The sequence below is a fragment of the Sorghum bicolor genome, chromosome 1 (genome assembly GCF_000003195.3).
Source record: "Sorghum bicolor cultivar BTx623 chromosome 1, Sorghum_bicolor_NCBIv3, whole genome shotgun sequence".
Taxonomy (NCBI): Eukaryota; Viridiplantae; Streptophyta; class Magnoliopsida; order Poales; family Poaceae; genus Sorghum; species Sorghum bicolor.
The window spans coordinates 13,148,689-13,167,793 of NC_012870.2; the positions used below are offsets into that span (position 1 = coordinate 13,148,689).

The 19,105-nt window shown below is 45.6% G+C and overlaps 2 protein-coding genes and 1 long non-coding RNA gene across 4 annotated transcripts; 2 read left to right on the plus strand and 1 right to left on the minus strand.

Moving 5' to 3' along the window:
- Positions 1,167–7,238, plus strand: LOC8062238 (VAN3-binding protein). Of its 2 annotated transcripts, none has more exons than XM_021451384.1 (7): positions 1,167–1,618; positions 2,349–2,459; positions 5,276–5,669; positions 5,760–6,041; positions 6,191–6,240; positions 6,341–6,398; positions 6,519–7,238. In XM_021451384.1, exons 1-7 carry the CDS (start codon positions 1,310–1,312, stop codon positions 6,725–6,727), a joined length of 1,413 nt encoding a protein of 470 aa, XP_021307059.1. In that variant the 5' UTR covers positions 1,167–1,309; the 3' UTR covers positions 6,728–7,238. The 2 variants fall into 2 exon arrangements, with proteins under 2 accessions (XP_021307059.1, XP_002464201.2); XM_002464156.2 differs by having other exon boundaries at positions 1,168–1,618; positions 2,346–2,459.
- Positions 13,210–18,027, minus strand: LOC8062239 (WAT1-related protein At5g64700). Its single transcript, XM_002466729.2, has 7 exons — positions 17,732–18,027; positions 17,506–17,574; positions 17,254–17,370; positions 15,415–15,667; positions 15,058–15,216; positions 14,563–14,714; positions 13,210–14,467 (listed from the first exon to the last, which is right to left on the minus strand). The coding sequence occupies exons 1-7, from the start codon at positions 17,902–17,904 to the stop codon at positions 14,254–14,256; spliced, it is 1,137 nt and encodes a 378-aa protein (XP_002466774.1). The 5' UTR covers positions 17,905–18,027; the 3' UTR covers positions 13,210–14,253.
- Positions 14,247–14,587, plus strand: LOC110434909. Its single transcript, XR_002452469.1, has 2 exons — positions 14,247–14,337; positions 14,425–14,587. It is a non-coding gene; the product is annotated as an uncharacterized LOC110434909 (long non-coding RNA).

Consider the following 19,105-nt stretch of genomic DNA (forward strand, 5'->3'; position numbering starts at 1 on the left):
TCTTATAGCATCTCCAAAATCTTTCTACAGTTCACTACTTTTCATCGAACGAACAATACTTTCATCTCACGGCATTTCAACGCAACGATTTTAGTATTCAAAATTTGTCCTCAAATATAAGAGATTCTAGAAGGCAAAAACCAAATTTGTATTAAATACTTTCCATTTAACACCAATCATCATTAATCATGTTGATGATAGCGTCTGATTAGGAAACAAAGTGAGAACATATGTGTCTTTTGTGTTATTTCTTAATTTATCCTAAAATTGCTGGAGTGCACTACATATCGGGACAGAGGAAGTACATCTTTGTACAATGGAACAACCTTTTTATATCTTGTGCGGAGTCTAAAGAGTCATCCTTGTTCTCCACCTTTGGATAATGAGAAATCCATAATAGATGATGTATATATCTAGAGATCCATTAAACAGGCTAATGGAGCGTATTTTCACCAAAATCTCTATTCTTATAGTAAATTAGAAAGGGAAGATTATTGTGGAGCTGCTCTTATAATTAATAGCATTTATAATTAATTAATAGGATTTATAGTTATTGACAAAAAAAATATAGTGAAGCAACAAGTTTTAGTTTATATTTATTATTTCCCCATTCTAAATTATAAGGGGCTTTCAAGATTCATTGCTTTTACTATTTACCTAGACATAATGTATATCTAAATACATAGAAAAAATGCTATGCATCTAGAAAATCCAGTTATATTTTGGAATGAGGGAGTACATACTATTAATTGTACTTAATCATGTTTTAATTTAATGAGTGACCTACCTAGTTATTAATATTATTTTTGTTTTATTACAAAATAAGAATGTTATATTATACCCTATATATTGCTGATGTAAAAAGCACCGATTTTAATATTTGTTAAATACAAACGAAAGTATTATAATATCGAATTTTATAAATTTTTTGAACTAAACAAGACCAAAGTTTTTCCCGAGTAGTACTTACTACAGTGTTGACCAGTAGTATCATGCTTATGGACGACATAGGAGTAGTACGCAACCTTTTCCCCATCGCTAAACTAACCGTGATGCATGCTTCCTTTTTCATTTACAAAAGAATTGAAAAAAAAGCTCCGAAGAGCAAGCAAGGCCGGGACAACAACGCTGGCGAGCGGCGAGGCTATAAAAACCAGGGAGGCCTTAACCACCCGCCCCACTACAACTCTCGTTCGAGAAAGAATTTCTCTTGGCATTTGGCTCGGTCATCACTGGTAACGCGCCCACTCACTCGCATCACACTCCCCTCCACCTCCATAACTGCCTGCCCCCCGCCCCGCGCGCGGACATGGGCGATCCCCGGGCGCGCACGTCCGCCGTGGCCGCCGGCGAGCTGCGGCCGCCGGAGCCGCCGCTGGACCCGCTCGAGTTCCTCTCCCGCTCCTGGAGCGCCTCGGCGGGGCGCGCGTTCGCGCCCCACCCGCCGCCGACGCCGCCGCCGGCGGCCAGCCCCATCGCCGAGGACGCCGCGTGCGAGCTCGACGACGGCGCCGTCGTCTGCGGGGTCTCCGCCGCCGCCGCGTCCGGGGGCAGCTCCTTCTCCTTCGCGTCCGCCGCCACGTCGCAGCTCATCATGGAACGGATCCTCGCGCAATCCGTGAGAGCCCTCACTCGTTCCCTCCTCCTTCCTCTTCTCTGTTCGATCCACCTTGTTTGTTCTTCCTCCTCGTCAAAATCGCTCTTTGATGGGGGTTTTTTTTTTAAGAGAAACAAGTCGAATCTTTTCAATTGTTACCGGAGATTTCCCTCTTGGTTCTTTGTAACACCTGGGCGCCATTAAATTAAATAAATAAAACAAAAGAGATGCGTGCTTTGGTCGTTTTTTATTTGCCGATTCGGGTTTCTCTTTTTTCCTGCCTGCATTTTACTGCAGACAGATTGGTTGGTTCCATCTGTTCTGTACAAACCTCCCGATTTCTTCCTCTGCCAGTAAAGTTTTGCGATCTGGAGTCTGCACATCTGATTAGTTAGCAATTTTTTCCCAGTCAACACATCTCTTTCCCACATCCTGGTTTCACTTTGACCCCCTGCTCGGACAAGGAGAAACTGACAAAGAAGAGATTTTTGTTTTCCTGCCAGGCCCGGAAAAAACAAGTGTAATCCCCACCATTCTTTCTAGTTAAGTGAAGTACGCAGCTTAGTAGCCATTAATGATCAAGGCTCTTCCATTAAGCACCATCAATTTCTCATACAACAACATCCTTTCCCCCCTGAGAAACATGATTTCAGTCGTTTTTTTTTGTTCCTGCTAACCTTATTACAACTTTTCTGAATCATGGTTCCTGATGTCTGAAACACGCTTGTTGTGCGTTGCAACCCTGCAGCAGGAAGTGGCGCCGCTCACCTCCGGCCGGCTCTCGCACAGCAGCGGCCCCCTCACTGGCGGTGGCTCCCTCTCCGACAGCCCGCCGGTCTCGCCGGAGATCGATGACGCAAAGGTCAGTTCCTGCCTTGTCACCTTATGGTGCCTCGGAGAATGAGATGCTACTAGTCGTACGTACTGCAGGCTTCTCTGCAACTGCAATTTTTAATCGCGAGAACTGTTCTGGTCTCTGGCAGTAACCTGCAATTATTTGGCTCACTTGCCTTTGCTGAACGTTGAGCGGTACTAGAGGCCATTAGATTAGCTGTTTTAACTGTGTTCAGGGGTAGATAATCTAAGCGATTCCTGCTTTTACTGCCGGCCTAGTGGACACACTGTTTGTTGTGTTCATGTGTCGGACTCTCTGCATCTTTTACCACTACATACAGTTCAGTCGTTGTGTGCTTTACTCCTTTATTTCTAAGGCAGGGAAAATCATTTGTGTGCGCTGCTTGGTACACGGCCTCCTTAACAAAAAGGATAAGAATAGAAAATGAAGATTCCGAGCCAAGCTTTTGTTTAATCATTTGGTATTCTATAGTTGCATTTTTTTCGTTGGATAACAGCATCAGGCTACCTCTAGTATTTTTTAAAGAAAATGGTTTCTGTTTACATACCTTTTGTCTCTTTGTACCAGTAGTATTAAGTTATTTTGTTTTGTATATTCACAGAACTTTTTAATAGTAATGAGCACCACAGCTTCGGTTTAGTTTTGCCTGCATTTCCGTAGGGGAGTGGCAGTGGTAAAAAAAGAGCAGGCTGTCGAGGTCACAAGCAATGGTAGGCATTGGAAGCTGTGGGTCTGCCTGGGACAAAGCGACCAGCCTTGCAGCCTTCCCTGTGCCGGGCACCAAATTTTCTAGAGCGAGAGTACACAAGAAAAAACACAAAGAACTGGTAGGCGTGCCTTTCGCGGCTTCCAATAAAACCCCTGACTTGCAAGCCCTACCCCGTTTGCTTTTTCCCCACAGCTTTTGTTTCCGCCCAATCCGTCGTGCCCCTCCTCGTCTGAGAGTTCGTGTTCGTTTCGTTGTGAACTCTCGCCGTCGCGGGCCGCGGCCGTGCCCACCACAGCACAGTGCAGTCTTCGGCGTAGCGTGCTACTTACTACTGTAGAAGTAGTAATCTTTTGTCATGGATGCGTCTCTTTCCGTCACCCCACCGACAACCCCTGCTGCATAAACATGGCAGCTTCAGGTCTCTATCTAGCCACATGAACAAGATGGAGACCCCTCCCTCTTCAATGAAACTGTAGCGCGTACTACTAATCCCCGAACGAAACCCACATTTTACAAATTTGTGCCCTCATTCGCTGAAACTTGAAGCTTTGTACCAATCCAGCCTGTCCTTCTTGTTGGTTTGAGGAAAGAATCCTCCTTTGTTTCATTCATTCATTCCTTGCCTGTACCTCCAGTCCTCCAGCACTGTACAAGTGGTTGGATGCCAGTCCTTGGCGACAATTATTGCATGTTCCAATTTCCTTTTCTGATCTTCCAGCATGTTTCCTTCGGAATGATATCAGTGTGGTGGCTCGATGATTCTTGCAAACAATCACAACAAGCATTGTGCTGGAAGAGCAATTTGTTGTTTGGATGCCTAGCTAGCTGCAAGAAGAAATTTCTCTGTTGCAGTCATTCAGATACGTAGCACACCTGAAGCCTGAAAACAAAAAAACTCATCGCACTGTAAATTCAGTGTGAAAATGCCTCCACCTCTTTCTCCGCCCAAAAAACATGGTTCATGCTCGCCCATGCATGTTTTTGGTTCGTGAGAGACAAATTGGCCCAATAATGCCCCCACAGCTGTGCCGTTTCACATGCCCCGAGAAAAGACAAAGCCTTATGAGAGGTCATGGTCAAAGATCTGATTAGTGATCTGGATAGAAAAAGCCACCATCACAGGGGCACTCGGGTCATTCCACCTGGGCTAATCACACTTCTACTCTATCCCCGAGCAGCTCAGCTATCTACTGTATGATACCATGGATTTTGTTGTTTGCTGGGCGTATACAGTATTCGTAAAGAAGCTTTGATTCCCGCTGCCGTCGTCTCAGCGCGCTCCTGTCCCTGGTCTCCTCCCTGCGCAAGCAAACACTGCAGCAATGTCCAGTCTGGTGGAGCACCAGCACCAGCAGGCCATGTCGCACCCTACCACCCTCTGCCCATCACTCTCTCTGGGTGAAAGGCAGCGGCGGCAGGCTCGCAGTCGCAGGCATGCTCGCGGTCCGTGCCGTTGCTGCATCATGAGGTTGGCTGGGCGCCTGGGCCTTTTCGGTCCCTAATCGAGTGTTATTCCCTCCAGCTTTTCTAATCCGCCGTAATGATGCCCGCTTTAGCTGATCTAGGGCTAGCATTATCCATCCTCCTCTGCCTCATCATTGTGTCCATTGTCTTCTCTTCTGTGGCGCTCTTGTACAGTACTGACGAGATGCACTAGTTTACTGGTTTCTGAAATGGAATATTGGCAGGCTTTAGCTTTCATGGATTGATTTGTTTTGTCCCAGGCTAATACGTTTACTAACATTGTGCTTGTGTAGTGTGTTGTGCGGTACTGGCTGATGAGCTGCACCTTTCTTCAATAATCACTACTAGTTCACCACTGTTTGGTTAAAGGACCCATCTCTGAAAATTGGAACCGTTCTGTCACTTCAAGGTGTACCCTATTTGTTGTTGCAGTTGAAACGACACCTTCCCTGCACTGGATTTGTACCTCCAACACAACTCCTCCTAACATTTTTCCTGCTGATCCTGCTGATCATTGAATGCGTTACTGTCTGTCTAGTACCTTTGACAATATAATCAGTCCTAGCTCCTAAATATAGCAAGATCCAATTTTTGTTTTTAAATTTACCGCTTGATAAACTGAATGAACTTTACACCTGAAATCATGCAGTACTGCAGAGCGGTCAGCACGCCGAAGCCGCAGGCATACCGGGCCGGCAACAAGACGGTCGGCCGGTGGCTCAAGGACCGGAAGGAGAAGAAGAAAGAGGAGACGCGGGCGCACAATGCGCAGGTCCACGCAGCAGTGTCTGTTGCGGCCGTTGCAGCTGCGGTCGCGGCCGTGGCCGCGGCCACTGCTGCCGCTTCAGGGTCCGGCAAGGACGACCGTGCTGCCCGGACAGATATGGCCGTGGCGTCGGCTGCGACCCTCGTGGCCGCGCAGTGTGTCGAGGTGGCCGAGTCCATGGGCGCCGAGCGGGAGCACCTCGAGGCCGTCGTTGGGTCGGCTGTGAACGTCAGGACTCCCGGAGACATCGTCACTGTCACGGCTGCTGCCGCTACTGGTATGTCATCACCCACCGCCGATCAGAGCAATCATCGCTGGAGGGACTCAGAACTTGAACGGTCAGTAACGTATCGTTGTTTGGTTGCAGCGTTGAGAGGCGCGGCGACATTGAAGGCGAGGGCTCTGAAGGAGGTGTGGAACATCGCGGCGGTGATCCCGGTGGAGAAGGGCGGTGGCGTTGGCGGCGGCGGAGGTGGGCACCACCAGAAGCACGGCGCGCCCAAGCAGCAGCAGCACCATCACCGGAAGCTGGAGAGCAACGGCAGCAGCATCAGCGACGTGTCCCTGGAGGAAGAGAACAACTTCCTCGGCATCTGCAGCCAGGAGCTGCTTGCTCGCGGCACCGAGCTCCTCAAACGCACCCGGAAAGGTGACAGCATTTCTGCCATGCATTCTGTTCATGATGTACTGTTGGAATAGAATGCGTGTTCTGGTCTGGTGTACGATCATTCAGAATCATGATGTACTGTTGGAAATAGATCAGAGTCGCTCGATGTCGTACTGATGTTTGATCTACAGGCGCTCTGCACTGGAAGGTCGTATCGGTGTACATCAACCGGATGGGCCTGGTAAAAAATGAATCACTGTCTGCATGCTGTTCAACTTTGGTTGGGACTGTTAGTGATGATTTTTCGCTTACAAATGTAAAAATTTCGGCTGCCATTGCAGGTGATGGTGAAGATGAAGAGCCGGCATGTGGCAGGGACGATCACGAAGAAGAAGAAAAGTATGGCTTGAACAGCGTGCCACTCACTCACTCACTCACTGTTGCCCACGGGCAGGCAATACTGGCACTGACACTGACGCCCATGCGGCATGTCCGTCCGTGGCTGTGACTACTGTGCAGGTGTGGTGATCGACGTGTGCAGGGACGTGGCGGCGTGGCCCGGGCGGCACCTGCTGGAGGACGGCGAGCACCGGCGGTACTTCGGCCTGCGGACCGCCGAGCACCGGGTGATCGAGTTCGAGTGCACCAGCCAGCGGGAGTACGAGATGTGGACCAAGGGCGTGGCGCGGCTGCTGAGCATCGCCGCCGAGCGGAAGCGCCTGGCGTGACCTTGACCTGCGTGCCCGTCACCGTCGTCGGCGACCTGCCGACGCCGCCCTGCGCGGCGGGGGGCCAGCCAGGGTCAGTGAGTGCCATCATCCACCGTCCGTTGAGGCAACAGAGCGGCATGGGCATGGAGGAGGGTGCTGGCAGCCCTCTTTGTGTGTGTGTGTGTCCCACAGGAATTATGTTTAGCTATAGGGGTAGGGTGGGGAGGATCCTGGTGCTGCTATGCTAGGGCACGAGTTGGTTTTTGTGCGGGGATGCGACGCCGGTGCAGGGGGCGCCATGGATGCCTTGTGGTAGAGTAGAGGAGATTGTTTCTCTATCCCTTTCTCTCTTGTAAGTTTTGCTTCTACTTTTTTTCCTTCTCTCTCGCGGTTGGGGTGTGGCCATACTGGAACTGTAGCTGGTGAAAGATAAATGCTTTGTTCTGGTAGCAATAGTAGTAGTAACTATGTAGTTACCGTAGTAATTACCTACCTACTCTAGTAAATTAAGCATTTGTTCATTCCATCCTGGATCCATGTCCATCCCAGACTGTCTGTTACTACTCTGCTAGTACAATGTGATTGGCTCTACAGAGTAGTTTGTGAATGAATCTTTGACCAGACAGTCAAAAGGTGTCTCATTCCCGTGGGCCGTGGCTGGGCCATCATCCAATCCAACGGAGGGAGGGCCGAGCAGGCAAGGCGGAGTCGCGGAGAGAGCAGAGCCATCCGGCAACAGCAACAGCGAAAGCGAGGCTGTCCGTCGCGTCAATGAATTCATTCCCCGGGGCCCGTCGCCGCTGTTGAGCAGCAGATGATCTTGTTCTCTTGTGCCGCCGGAGCGAAGACTGTACTCCACTCCATACCCCTCTGTCCTCGATCATCGTCTGCTTCTAGAGCCAGGATCACACACACCCCTCTCTTGCAGTTCCAGATCAGGTCCACTTGCTGCCACTTGCGTTTGCCTGATAATTGGACAGCTTGGAACCATATATACAACACCAACAGCATTACCATCGCAGCCGCCATGCATGCAAAAGTAGGTGCAAGATACTATTCAGAGAAGTTTGTTGTTGTCTTGTTACTGCGGCTAGCGTTGTTTAGGCCATGTTTGGTTGCTAGCCATAGTCTACCATAACTAACTTTAGGTAAGTGTGGCAAGCCACAAAAAGTGTGGCTAACAAATTGGTTGCCACACTTTGCCATGTCTAAAGGAATCTTGGCACATTTTTTAACTCTATGACATATGGAGCCCAAAAGAATTATGCTTAAGCTTAGTTATCAACCAAACACTTGCCAACTTAGTGAAACTTGACTAAGGTAAAGTGTGGCAGGCAACCAAACAGCCCATGTTGCAGTATCTGAACATTTCTGTGATACAAGATCTTCTCGATCAGCAACACTAGTTGCAGTAGAGTAGAGTATAGGGGGGAGGTATGTCTCTGACTCTGCTCCAAAGATCAAAGCTACAGTGCTGCTGTGCCTGTGCGCGTAGAAATTGCAAAAGCTGATGACTGCAGCTCATGAGTGTGCGCGCGCGGTGTGGTCTTTGCCGGTGCTCGAGATCGGTGACGCAAAGAAAAGACGGACGGCATCCGTCTCGCTTTCCCTTTCCCGGCTTTTGCTGCAAAGAGAAATGCATACTACTCCTTAAACACGCAGTGATCGATTGGAGCAGCACCGACGACTGACGAACCCGATGCAAAATGCTAGTAGACGCACAGGGAGGCAGGGCGATCGGAGGCCCAGGATTTGGAGCACGGATCTGATTGATCCGATGCAAGCAAAAGGCAACGGATGCAGCATCTGCTCCATCGCTTTGGCAACAGGATGCTCAATGATCCACCCTCCCCCAAACCCAAAGCACTCGAGACGGGATGAGGAGAATCTACACCTGCTGCATGCTTTTCCCATGCCCGGGACGGGGACGCTGTTGACATCGGGAGAGGTAAAAGAAGCGGCGCCGTCAGATCACACTGACCATGTGGACGCGACGGGAGAAACAGGAACAGCTCAGCTCTCAGTTGTTCAGTTCGAAAAAAGTGTGGTTTTTGGCTACTTTTGTTTTTATTTGACAAACATTTTCCAATCACGGAGTACCTAAGCTCAAAAGATTCATCTCACGAATTACAGATAAACTGTGTAATTAGTTTTTATTTTCGTCTATATTTAATACTCGATACATGCGACCAAAGATTCGATGTGACAGAGAATTTTGAAAATTTTTGCGAACTAAACAAACGGTCGAGGCGCTTGTGATCCAGGTACATGTCAGGCGCAGGGACGAGACCGACAACGACGAGGTCAGTTCAGGTGGTCATTCGTTCGCGTTCGGCAGATGCTGCGTGCCGGAGCCTCTTTGGGCAAATCAAATCCGATTCGATGGATGTAGGCCGGTGTGGCGATTGTAGGCCTGCACGCCGGCAACAGTCGCATGCAGCAGTGACCCATGTGCCATTCACTGTGCCCCAATGTCACTCGCACACCCTTTTCTCGCTGCCTTCCTTTTGGAATCCGATCGTCGTCAGCAGCAAAATTAATACTCACTCCTCGATTTATTATCACTTCATTACTCGCTGTTTGTCTCACTCACGTCGTCACCGCACGCAGCATATACCAAATTCAATTCAAATTGGTGTGCCTGGTGGTAGGCTGGTACATACTACTACTAGCACCGTAGAATGTGGTAGTGTGCGTACCAAGTGTTTACTTGGCCAAGCACGCACGTACCCATGTTTCCTGCGGCGCACGGAACGGACTCGGTACTTGCCCATGCTCATGCACGGCGGGGGGAGCCGTGCGATGGTCGGCCGGCGGCCCTTTTCCCGTACAGCACAGCACAGCACAGCCGCCGGGGAATTCCAGTCGTCGTCGCCGCCGCTGTTGGCATGTCCATATGTCGTCGTCCTTGCAACAAAACATGGTGGATCCGAAGCCAACCAACACGAGTGCACGCTCCCATTGCTGTCCTGCGTGTGCGTGCATCATTGTTGCCCCGACGGAAAGTAAAGTAGCGGCCGGCCCCGTTTTTGGAACGCGACGAGTTTTCGCGTTGCCTCCTTGACCCAAACAGGCCTTTTTCTTTAATAAGGACACCGCAAGGTTTTCCGGATCATGGACACTCAAATTAGCACTTACTCCTAGCTAGCTTGGATTCTTTTTTTTTTTTTTTGAAAGACCGGAGCTGGACCCAACAAACAAGTAGTACGTGTGCACGCATTGCTTTCGTTAATTAAGCATTACTGCATTAGTATCGGCGGAAAGTAGCGGCTGGCAAGTACGTTTTGGAATCCTGTGAGTTTTTGTGTTGCGTCCTTTGACCAAAACAGGCCTTGTTTTAAGGTTACCCAACATTTTTGCTTCCGAAAATATAGGCAGTCAAAATTTTTATCATTAGGTCAGTCTTAATAAAGTTTTATTAGAGTTTCATGCATATTAAATATGGTGATGTGGCGCTGTATTAATAAAGAGAGATGATAAGAGTTTTATACCAGTAGAGAGAGTTTCATCTCCGTGAAACTCGTATGCACTGTTTTAAAAAATATGGATGTGTTGAAAACTAGATCATGAAATTCACACTAAGGATGGCCTTAGGAGACCTACGAAGCTGGGGATGGTTGTTTAGAGTGGAAGTGTCACACCTGGTCCAATTTAAAATTTGGCTCGTGGTAGCCCATGTGCATGTTATGAGATAATTGTGAAGGATTTAGTCCCCAACTTGGTTGTTAAGGGTGGATTAGACCAACATATGAGGCTTCTAAAGTCCATCTCACCATCATCATATTAATCTTTTTATGCGAAGCGAGGATGAAAGCTTAAATGGGGATGGTGGTAGTGGTGCGTTAATCCTTTTACGCGAAGCGAAGCCAAAAGCATAAGTGGAGATGATGATAGGTGTGGTTCGCTCATCGTTTGGAATCTAGGACCTATCCTTATCATCCAATCCTTATCTTTTTTTTTTAAAAAAAAACTTAGTCGTAGAAGTTTGATTTAGGACAAAAGTAGAATATTTTATTTTTTATTAGAATGAAGAAAAAGACTTAGTTAGTGCTGTAGAAGTTTGATTTAGGACAAAAGTAGAATATTTTATTTTATATTAGAATGAAGAAAAAAAACTTAGTCAATGCGGTAGAAGTTTGATTTAGGACAAAAGTAGAATATTTTATTTTTTATTAGAATGAAGTCCCAAGACAACAATGGGCTAAGTCGCCAAGATGTTCACCGGGTCATTCCCAAATCCCAATACGAACCAAAACACTGCATTAGCAAGATCGAATATTTTGTAAGAACAACATATAATTACAATGAAGAAAAAAAACTTAGTCAATGCTGTAGAAGTTTGATTTAGGACAAAAGTAGAATATTTTATTTTTTATTAGAATGAAGTCCCAAGACAACAATGGGCTAAGTCGCCAAGATGTTCACCGGGTCATTCCCAAATCCCAATATGAACCAAAACACTGCATTAGCAAGATCGAATATTTTGTAAGAACAACATATAATAGAACAATAAAATACCAGACATCCGAAAATGCACAAAGTTGTTGGCTTGTTGCTAATATAGGTTTGATAATATGATGCACATAGCTGCTACGTACGATATAATGCTAAACTTCTACCCAGGGTTTGGAGGCAACATATAAAGAAGGAAACGCCAAGAAGCACCAACAGTTGTATTGCCTTTCCAAAAAAAAAAAACAAACAGTTGTGTTGCCGACCTCCTATATCGGCCCATATTCTTTTCCAATCTATCCTAAAAAGGCCATTGGACGGTGTTGTTTGGTCTTTTCTGCATTTGTTGGGTCGGAAGAAGGCTCATGTCACAACAGACCATTGCCTAGGCCCAGCCTACCTATGAGAATAGAGGAGGTGAGAGGAGCACCCAATAATTCCACTATTAAAATACTTCATCCATCCCAAATTATAAGTCATTCCAAGAATTTTGGAGAGTCAAAACAATTTTTACGTTTGACCAAAATTATAAATAAAAATACTAAGATTTCTAACGTAAAGTGAATATACTATGAAAATATAATTAAGAAAGAATATAATGATACTTAGTTAGTACTCCCTCCGTCCCTGAAAGCTGCAATTTATAGAGTTGTCCTAAGTTAAACTTTTAAAAATTTGACCAAATTTATAGAAAAAAGCACTAAGATTTATAGTACCAAATTAATACCATTAGATTTATCATTGAATATATTTTCATAATTTACTCATTTTATGTTATACATATTGATGCTCTTTTCTATAAAGTTAGTCAAAGTTAAACAAGTTTGACTGGCACGAATTCTAGGAATTGAAGCTTTCAGGGACAGAGGGAGTAACATAATAATAATTATTTTATAATATAAATTTGGTCAAACTTAGAAAAGTTTGACTCTCCAAGATTCTTGGAGTGACTTATAATTTGGGATGGAGGGAGTACATTTTATGGTGAATTTAGTTAGACTAATTTGATATTGCAGATATTGGGGTTGTTTAGCATAACTTGAACTCTGATGTTCAAGTTGGATCTACCATTTGTAGACAAAATTATAGTGTTTAAATGTTTATATTTGATCCAAATTACAAATAAAATGATTTAGTGCTTTCGACGTGCACGTGCCTCCACCTTCATATTAAAGATTTCGACGTGCACGTGCCTCCACCTTCATATTAATGATTTAGTGCGAACAGTTTAAGGCTTAGCGCTCAGCGTTCAATCAGTTTTTACCTTTGTTTAGTTTTACTTTTTGAGAGTTTAAAAAAAACGAGAGGTTGGTTTTGTAATAAGAATTGTTTGGGTGTAAAACTCTTGCAGAGATCGGAATAAAAATTCTTTTTTCTAAAAAAACACACCTGTTACTAGAGGCGATCATTTTTGAACGTAGCTTTGTAAATGACTAGGTGGGCCCAAAACAAATACCCACCTATATTCATTTATAGAGATGGACATGAAACCATATCTATAAATGGCTAGGTGGGCTCAAAACAAATACCCCCACAATCTTATAACAACACACATGGGTCAAATTCAAACGTAGGCCAGATTTCACGTAAGTGTTAGATTGATCATCAAGATGTACAGTAACTGCCATCCTTAATTTGAATAGATTAGTTTTGAGTACTCACAAGTCACAACCCATGATCGATGGGCCTAATTGATCACGTTTGGCCTATAAGAATGAAGAGGGCCACAACACCAAGATGATCGTTATCATGTTGTAGCTACTCTAATGTAAGTACTAGACCGATCAGGGGGAGCACAGGTTCTGCCCTGAAGGCTACCAGTGACCGGCCGCTAGACCTCTTGCAGTGCCGGCGTCGGCATTACCTGCCTCCCGAGCAGGCATGGGGACGTCCCCTATGGGCATCTCTGATCTGAAGGTCAGTGGCAACAAATAAATTCCTAATTAAGCATAAAGAGTGGATTATGTGTTCCTGTATTATGCTAAATAAGTTCTAACAGTAAGGTGACCAAATGAAAAGGCTACCGAGTCCAAATTTGCACAAAAACAAGATAAAGGCTAATTTTAGCCAAAAGTAACTTGGCATTCTTAGCCACACGCAGGAGCAACAAAACACTTAGGCTATCTCCAACAAGCGAAATCCAAACAGAAGACCTATTTTATCATTTGGGTCACGCAACATAAAAGAGTCACGCACCCAAATTCTCCGGTCTCCAACAGCCAACGCAAAAGAAGAGGACCCTGCATCGACACCCAGCCCCTTTCTCTGACCTCGACGTTCGTACAGATGGCCCTGACGACGGCGACGGCGACCCGAGCGCACAACCACCACGGGGGAGAGGACTAGCTGCCGTGGGCATATGGAGGAGGGAGACGACGAGTCGACGACCGGCCGTCAGGCTTCAGCCAGGCGGCGTCGGTGGATTCAACAGCATGGGAGCCGACGGATCCATGTTGCGGCTGCCCATTCGGCCATGCCCGGCAGGCCGGCACGGTCCTCGCGCTAGAGAGAAAGCTGGACGGGCCTTTTGGCGATGTGCGTACAGAGGAGCAGAAGCTGATGGTCGGTCCAGCAAGATGCCGCCGGGGCTGGTCTGGCGTCCAGGCCTTCCCAGTCGGTCTCCATCCCGCCTCTAGCAGCACGCATGCAGCCACGGCCGGCGGACGGCGGCCAGGCCTTCCCAACCGCACCCATTGTTTGTGCTGCTACCTGATGGATCGATGTCAGAGATTTGGGTTTGAGGAGAGAGGCGACGCATATTTGGGTCATGCATCGCATACCACCCAAAATAGGTCCCTTGTTTGCGCTGTTTGTTGGACTGCGTTTCTTACCCATAAAGCCATCTGGAGGAGGCATTTTGGGTTTGCATGCCGTAATGCATGAGCTTTTGGAGATAGTCTTATGCGGTAGAGGCATTAGGGATGTTGTTTTGCTTGAGGAGGATTACAAATTTACAATTACGACTACATGGAGACTAAGGATTTAGTAAACTTGATTGAGATCTAGTATCTACCAAGGAAAATATCCTTAATTTTTAAACCTTGGACACATAATGGGGTTAAGTACATTAGTCGAATCCATCCATCTTAGATTCATGGTTCTTGGACGTGCAAAGCTGGCAAGCCTGTCAATGTTGATTCCTTGACCTCTGCTATAGTATGTTGTAGCTCTTCCGGGTAACTTTGTGAAGATTTCTTATGCTCATTTTTCTCAGTATCATCGGCGACATTGTCAGTCTCACTCTCTTTGCTTTTACCCCACAGGATGGTGTAAAGACTTCCGACCAACAAAATTCCACCCAAGATGCTGCCAAAAGAGGAAGAGTAGAAATGGAAAGTTTATTTCAGTGCCTTTTTTGAATATTGTAACTTTGATCAACGGACAGTGAGTACATGATTTACCTCCCGAGGTGAACAATTTCTCCGAGAAAGAACGACGAGCAAAATACTGTGAACACGAAGCAGAGTGGGGTCCAGGCAGCAAAAAACATAGGCCCCCTCATCTGTAGGCACCAAGTTTGCAGGTAGTAGGATGCTCCCGTCACCATAGAACCCTACGACATGCAACCGTCACATATGTGTAGTTAAACTCTAGAAACTTTGGCCACTAGTGTACACGTTAATCATCGAGATTGGTCACATAATAAAAACTCAACTAATATATCGACTGGTTTGACACGAAAAATACTGCCAAATTAATCTGATTTTTAAACCCTAAACCCTAAATAAAGATGATAAAGAAAAGTAGTGGTCAAAAGCATGTGCAATAGGCCAAATGGCCAATGCAATAATGAATGCACCAACGGAAGAGGCTAACTGAAAAATTTATGTTTACACGAAAACGTGCCTTCACACGATGTGACGAGGGAAGAAAAAAAAAAGGCAGAACTAACTTACTGAGTATAAGATGGCGAGCAAGCTGATGTTGAAGCCTAGCTTCCATTTGGAGAAGTCCCGCTCCGCGACCACCGCAACGATGAACGTTTGCACCGTGCTGAACAGGCACACCGTCACAGTGACAACCAACTTATCTGGATAATCCTTTAGCACCGTAGCCTGCACAGTTAATAGACCTCGATTCAGAATCTGAAGCGGTGGATGCAGACAGGCATGCATGCAAGAACTGCTCAGAGCCTCAGAATTAGAGAATGCACAACGCTCTTGTTGTTTTGGTAAAGAAAGAAAAATACACGTGAGAGTTGAGAAACAGGTGACAAGGAAACATAGAACTTAAAACACGTAGTGCATGCAAACCTCCAAGATTATCCACAAACACCAGCACATTTCGCCGACCACCATAAGGAATGTCCATTGGATCCATACTGCCCTCGGCACTACTTGTGTCGAGCCTGCTGGTGCTGGGTTGGAGGCGAAGGCATGGTGATGGTTGAGAGGGCTTATTGACGGCCCAGAGAAGAAGGCGATGGTGAAGACTCCAGCCAGGCAGAGCGCTACGCCAGTGACCTTGGCTATGCCCGAAGAGCTCCTCAGCTTCACATCCTCCATCCTGGCAAGTGGCAAGCAACATTTCAATCCGGATCATAGGGTATATATACATGACTTTTACTAGCTGAATATATAGCCTGCGCTCCTTATATTAAAAAATCAGCACTCGTATTATACACATATTTCCTTAGTTTCTAATAGAAGTGCGATGCGGAGAGTTATTATCACACAAGGTCTAATAAGATTGGAAGCAAGGACGGGAAAGAGATTCTAAAGTTTAGTCTTTTTAGCTTTTTCTAAGTCCAATAGTCCTTAAGCTCTCTTGTTTTTTTATGCTCGTCAACAAAGACTTCGAGACTAAGAGCTCATGTAACAAAGACAAGGGCCACCATGTCAAGGGTGAAGCCACTGTCGAAGGAGATGATTTCATTAGAGAAGCGCACACCGCAACGAGGGCGACATCTCCGGCTCTGGCAGTGAGGATAGTCGCCTGGGCCAACGAAGAGCGGGGATCACACATGACACTGACCCCTACATGGCACACCAATTGTGGTGGATTCAGAATCGCATGGTAATCAGGTGTTCACATTGGTCGATGTGTGTGTCTCCTCTAGCTGGAGCACTCAAAACACAAGGGTTTATCTTAGTCCGGACATCTAAGCCCTATATTCAGCAGTGGTGTTTTTGTGTTAGTAGGAATGCTCAATTAAGAGTTCTTACAATGGTGGAATCGAGAGAGAAAGTGGTGTAGAGAGTAGCGCTATGCTAATCTAGGGCTTTGCTCGGATGTCCCATGGTTTGATACTATTAGGTCTGATTGATCTATCTATGTTTCAGTTGTCTTCTTGTTTGGTCCTTTCCCATGCCTCTGCTTATACCGAGAGATAATAGGTGTACAAGTCAAATGGTTCGCTCTTGGCACCGCTGTTCCTCATTTGTCTTATAGTTTGGGACTGACAAAATCACAGCTAGCCACCCTCTAACGCCACTACTGCTGCCTAGTGATGACCACCAAGTGATGTCTGCTGCAGTGGCGCCTTCTCCATGTGAGCCTTCTACATTGCTTCAGGTGGACTTCATGGGTGGGTTCGCCCTTGGTTATAAGTCAGTTACAAAGAATGCTAACCTAACTAGATTACACAATATACCGAATTAGACAAATTCTATTTATGCCTATCTATTCTTTGTCTTCCAAGAAAGATGATGTACTTTGGGTATATTCTCTTTGATGGGGTGCCAGTGTTGGCCTTTGCTAGAATACCCGGGGTCGATGGAGTCGACAAATATTATGGGTTTACTTTAACTTATTCAATAATTACACGTGGTAATAATTCACATACATATTTACGGGCTATTCTTTCATAATGACAGATGTGGTTAATTTTGTAAACAATAGAAGTAGATCCAATTACTATTTATGTCAGATGACAATAATCGGTGCCGGAATATTTCTGAATTGTGCGAATTTCTTGTATGGATTAATGTGAAGACTTTAAAAAGGAATGCCTAATTAGTGATCGTTAGAGAAAGCTTACTGTCCTTACGGTCTAAAATGCATGGAAGTCACTGTGCGTTACTGTATCTGTGCGTTAGTGGAGCTTGCATTTTATTTAGCAGTGGTAGGCTAATGATATCGATGGATACAACCTCAATAGCACCGCGAAGAAGAAGGTGATGGCAGGCAGTGAGCTGTCTGCTGCAGATGCCACCGTTGCTGAGGTGAACTTGAGGCTTACATGGTACAGATTTACGCCAAGCGCAATCCTGAAAAGCAATTTCCACAGGCAAACCAGGGACTGATTATTGAACTCTTGATATGGCATGAGTATACCATTGATCGTTTTTTCGTTTTTGTTTTGCAGGAGTAAGTTAATTAAACACGTAAAGATGAGCGCATACCCGATCAAGGCACAAAGGAAGAGCTTGAAGAGCACCCGAGATGACATGATGGGTCGTTGTGCATTTTTCCTACAAATATAATCAAACGGACCTGCATTTCTCAGCAAATCAAACAATATATATAATACTAAACGTCGTATATATATATATATATATATATAGAGAGAGAGAGAGAGAGAGAGAGAGAGAGAGAGAGAGAGAGAGAGAGAGAGAGATGGATTGTTACTTTCGGAGAAGAGCTATAGGCAGCAAGATGAGGGAGCCAGCTGCCTGGCGGTAGAAGATGTAGACGTAGGTGTTCATCCCCTGGTTGAAAGCAGCCTTGGATATCACAAACATGCCAGTGTAGATCAGCTGTACGACGATGGCCACGTAATAAGGCTTCATATTCGCCTCCATGATAGATCTCCAAAGTGATGCAAGGCGTGTGGAGCGTGTGCTTAGTGAGTGTGTGCGAGCTAGAGAGAGAGAGAGAGAGAGAGAGAGAGAGAGAGAGAGAGAGAGAGAGTTTAGTGCCAATGTGCGCTCATTTTAAGCTTCTCTCCGCCGGTTCTGGAATCAAATTGAAGCAGGCACTGCTGTGCCGTCTTTGGCCGGCGGGTTGACCCGGCAGTGGCTTGGATTTGCATGCGAGTTGAATCGGTCAGCAACGGTTTGGACCCAGAGCTGCAGTCGGTGTCTCAGGAGTCAGGAGGACCCTCGTGCATATCTCGTGCATAATTCAAAAAAAAAAAAAAAAACACACGTTACCAACTAGGAAAAAAGACGTCTGCAATGACTACTTTTTCTTGCGTAAACGTCGGCAATGACTACATGGGTATTATTAGCGTCATTGCATACTAAATTATCCTACTAGCACTGAGTGGAGCTCTCTACTCCTTGGAGTGACGTTCTTGTCTTGGAAGTGAGGGATACCACTATATAGTAGTTGAAGAAGGCCCGCATATCCAAGTCAGTTTTCCTTGAGTTTATCAGCCAAATCAGTCATCTATTCAACAATGTTTTTCTCTCATAATAAATCAGTCAACAGTATTTTCTATCATGACTTATCAGCTAAACGCAAACAGTACTCTTTCCGTCCTATTGAAAGTGTCATTTTTTAGTTTCAGTGTTTTTATTTGTCCATTTGTCTTATTCAATATTATATAAATAGTAAAATAAATAAATCATTGCTAAAGTACTTTTATTGACAAAACAAGTCATAACAAAATGAATAAGATATATATAAAATTTTGAATAAGGCGAACGATCAAACAAGAAATCTGAAAATAAAGAACGACACTTCAATGGAACGGGAGTATGTGCCTATTTGCATATTGACCAGAGTCCAGAGGAAAGCCATGGAGCTCTAGGGAGAAAACCAAGGGTTAGACGACCCATATGGTGTCCTTCGATCCCCTATGGGCTAGCCCTTCTCTCCGCAGGAAAGCTTGGTCCACTTGTGATTTGTTATTTTTCACTAAGTTTGGTTGTGAAATTGCTTTCTTGTCCCTTTCAATCCTTGTGCATTGCATCAGGTTGCCCCCCCACTAGCCCTACCTTTGCTCCATATTAAATGCACCCATAGAGTTTTACTGTTTATGTGAAAGTCTTATGTTTG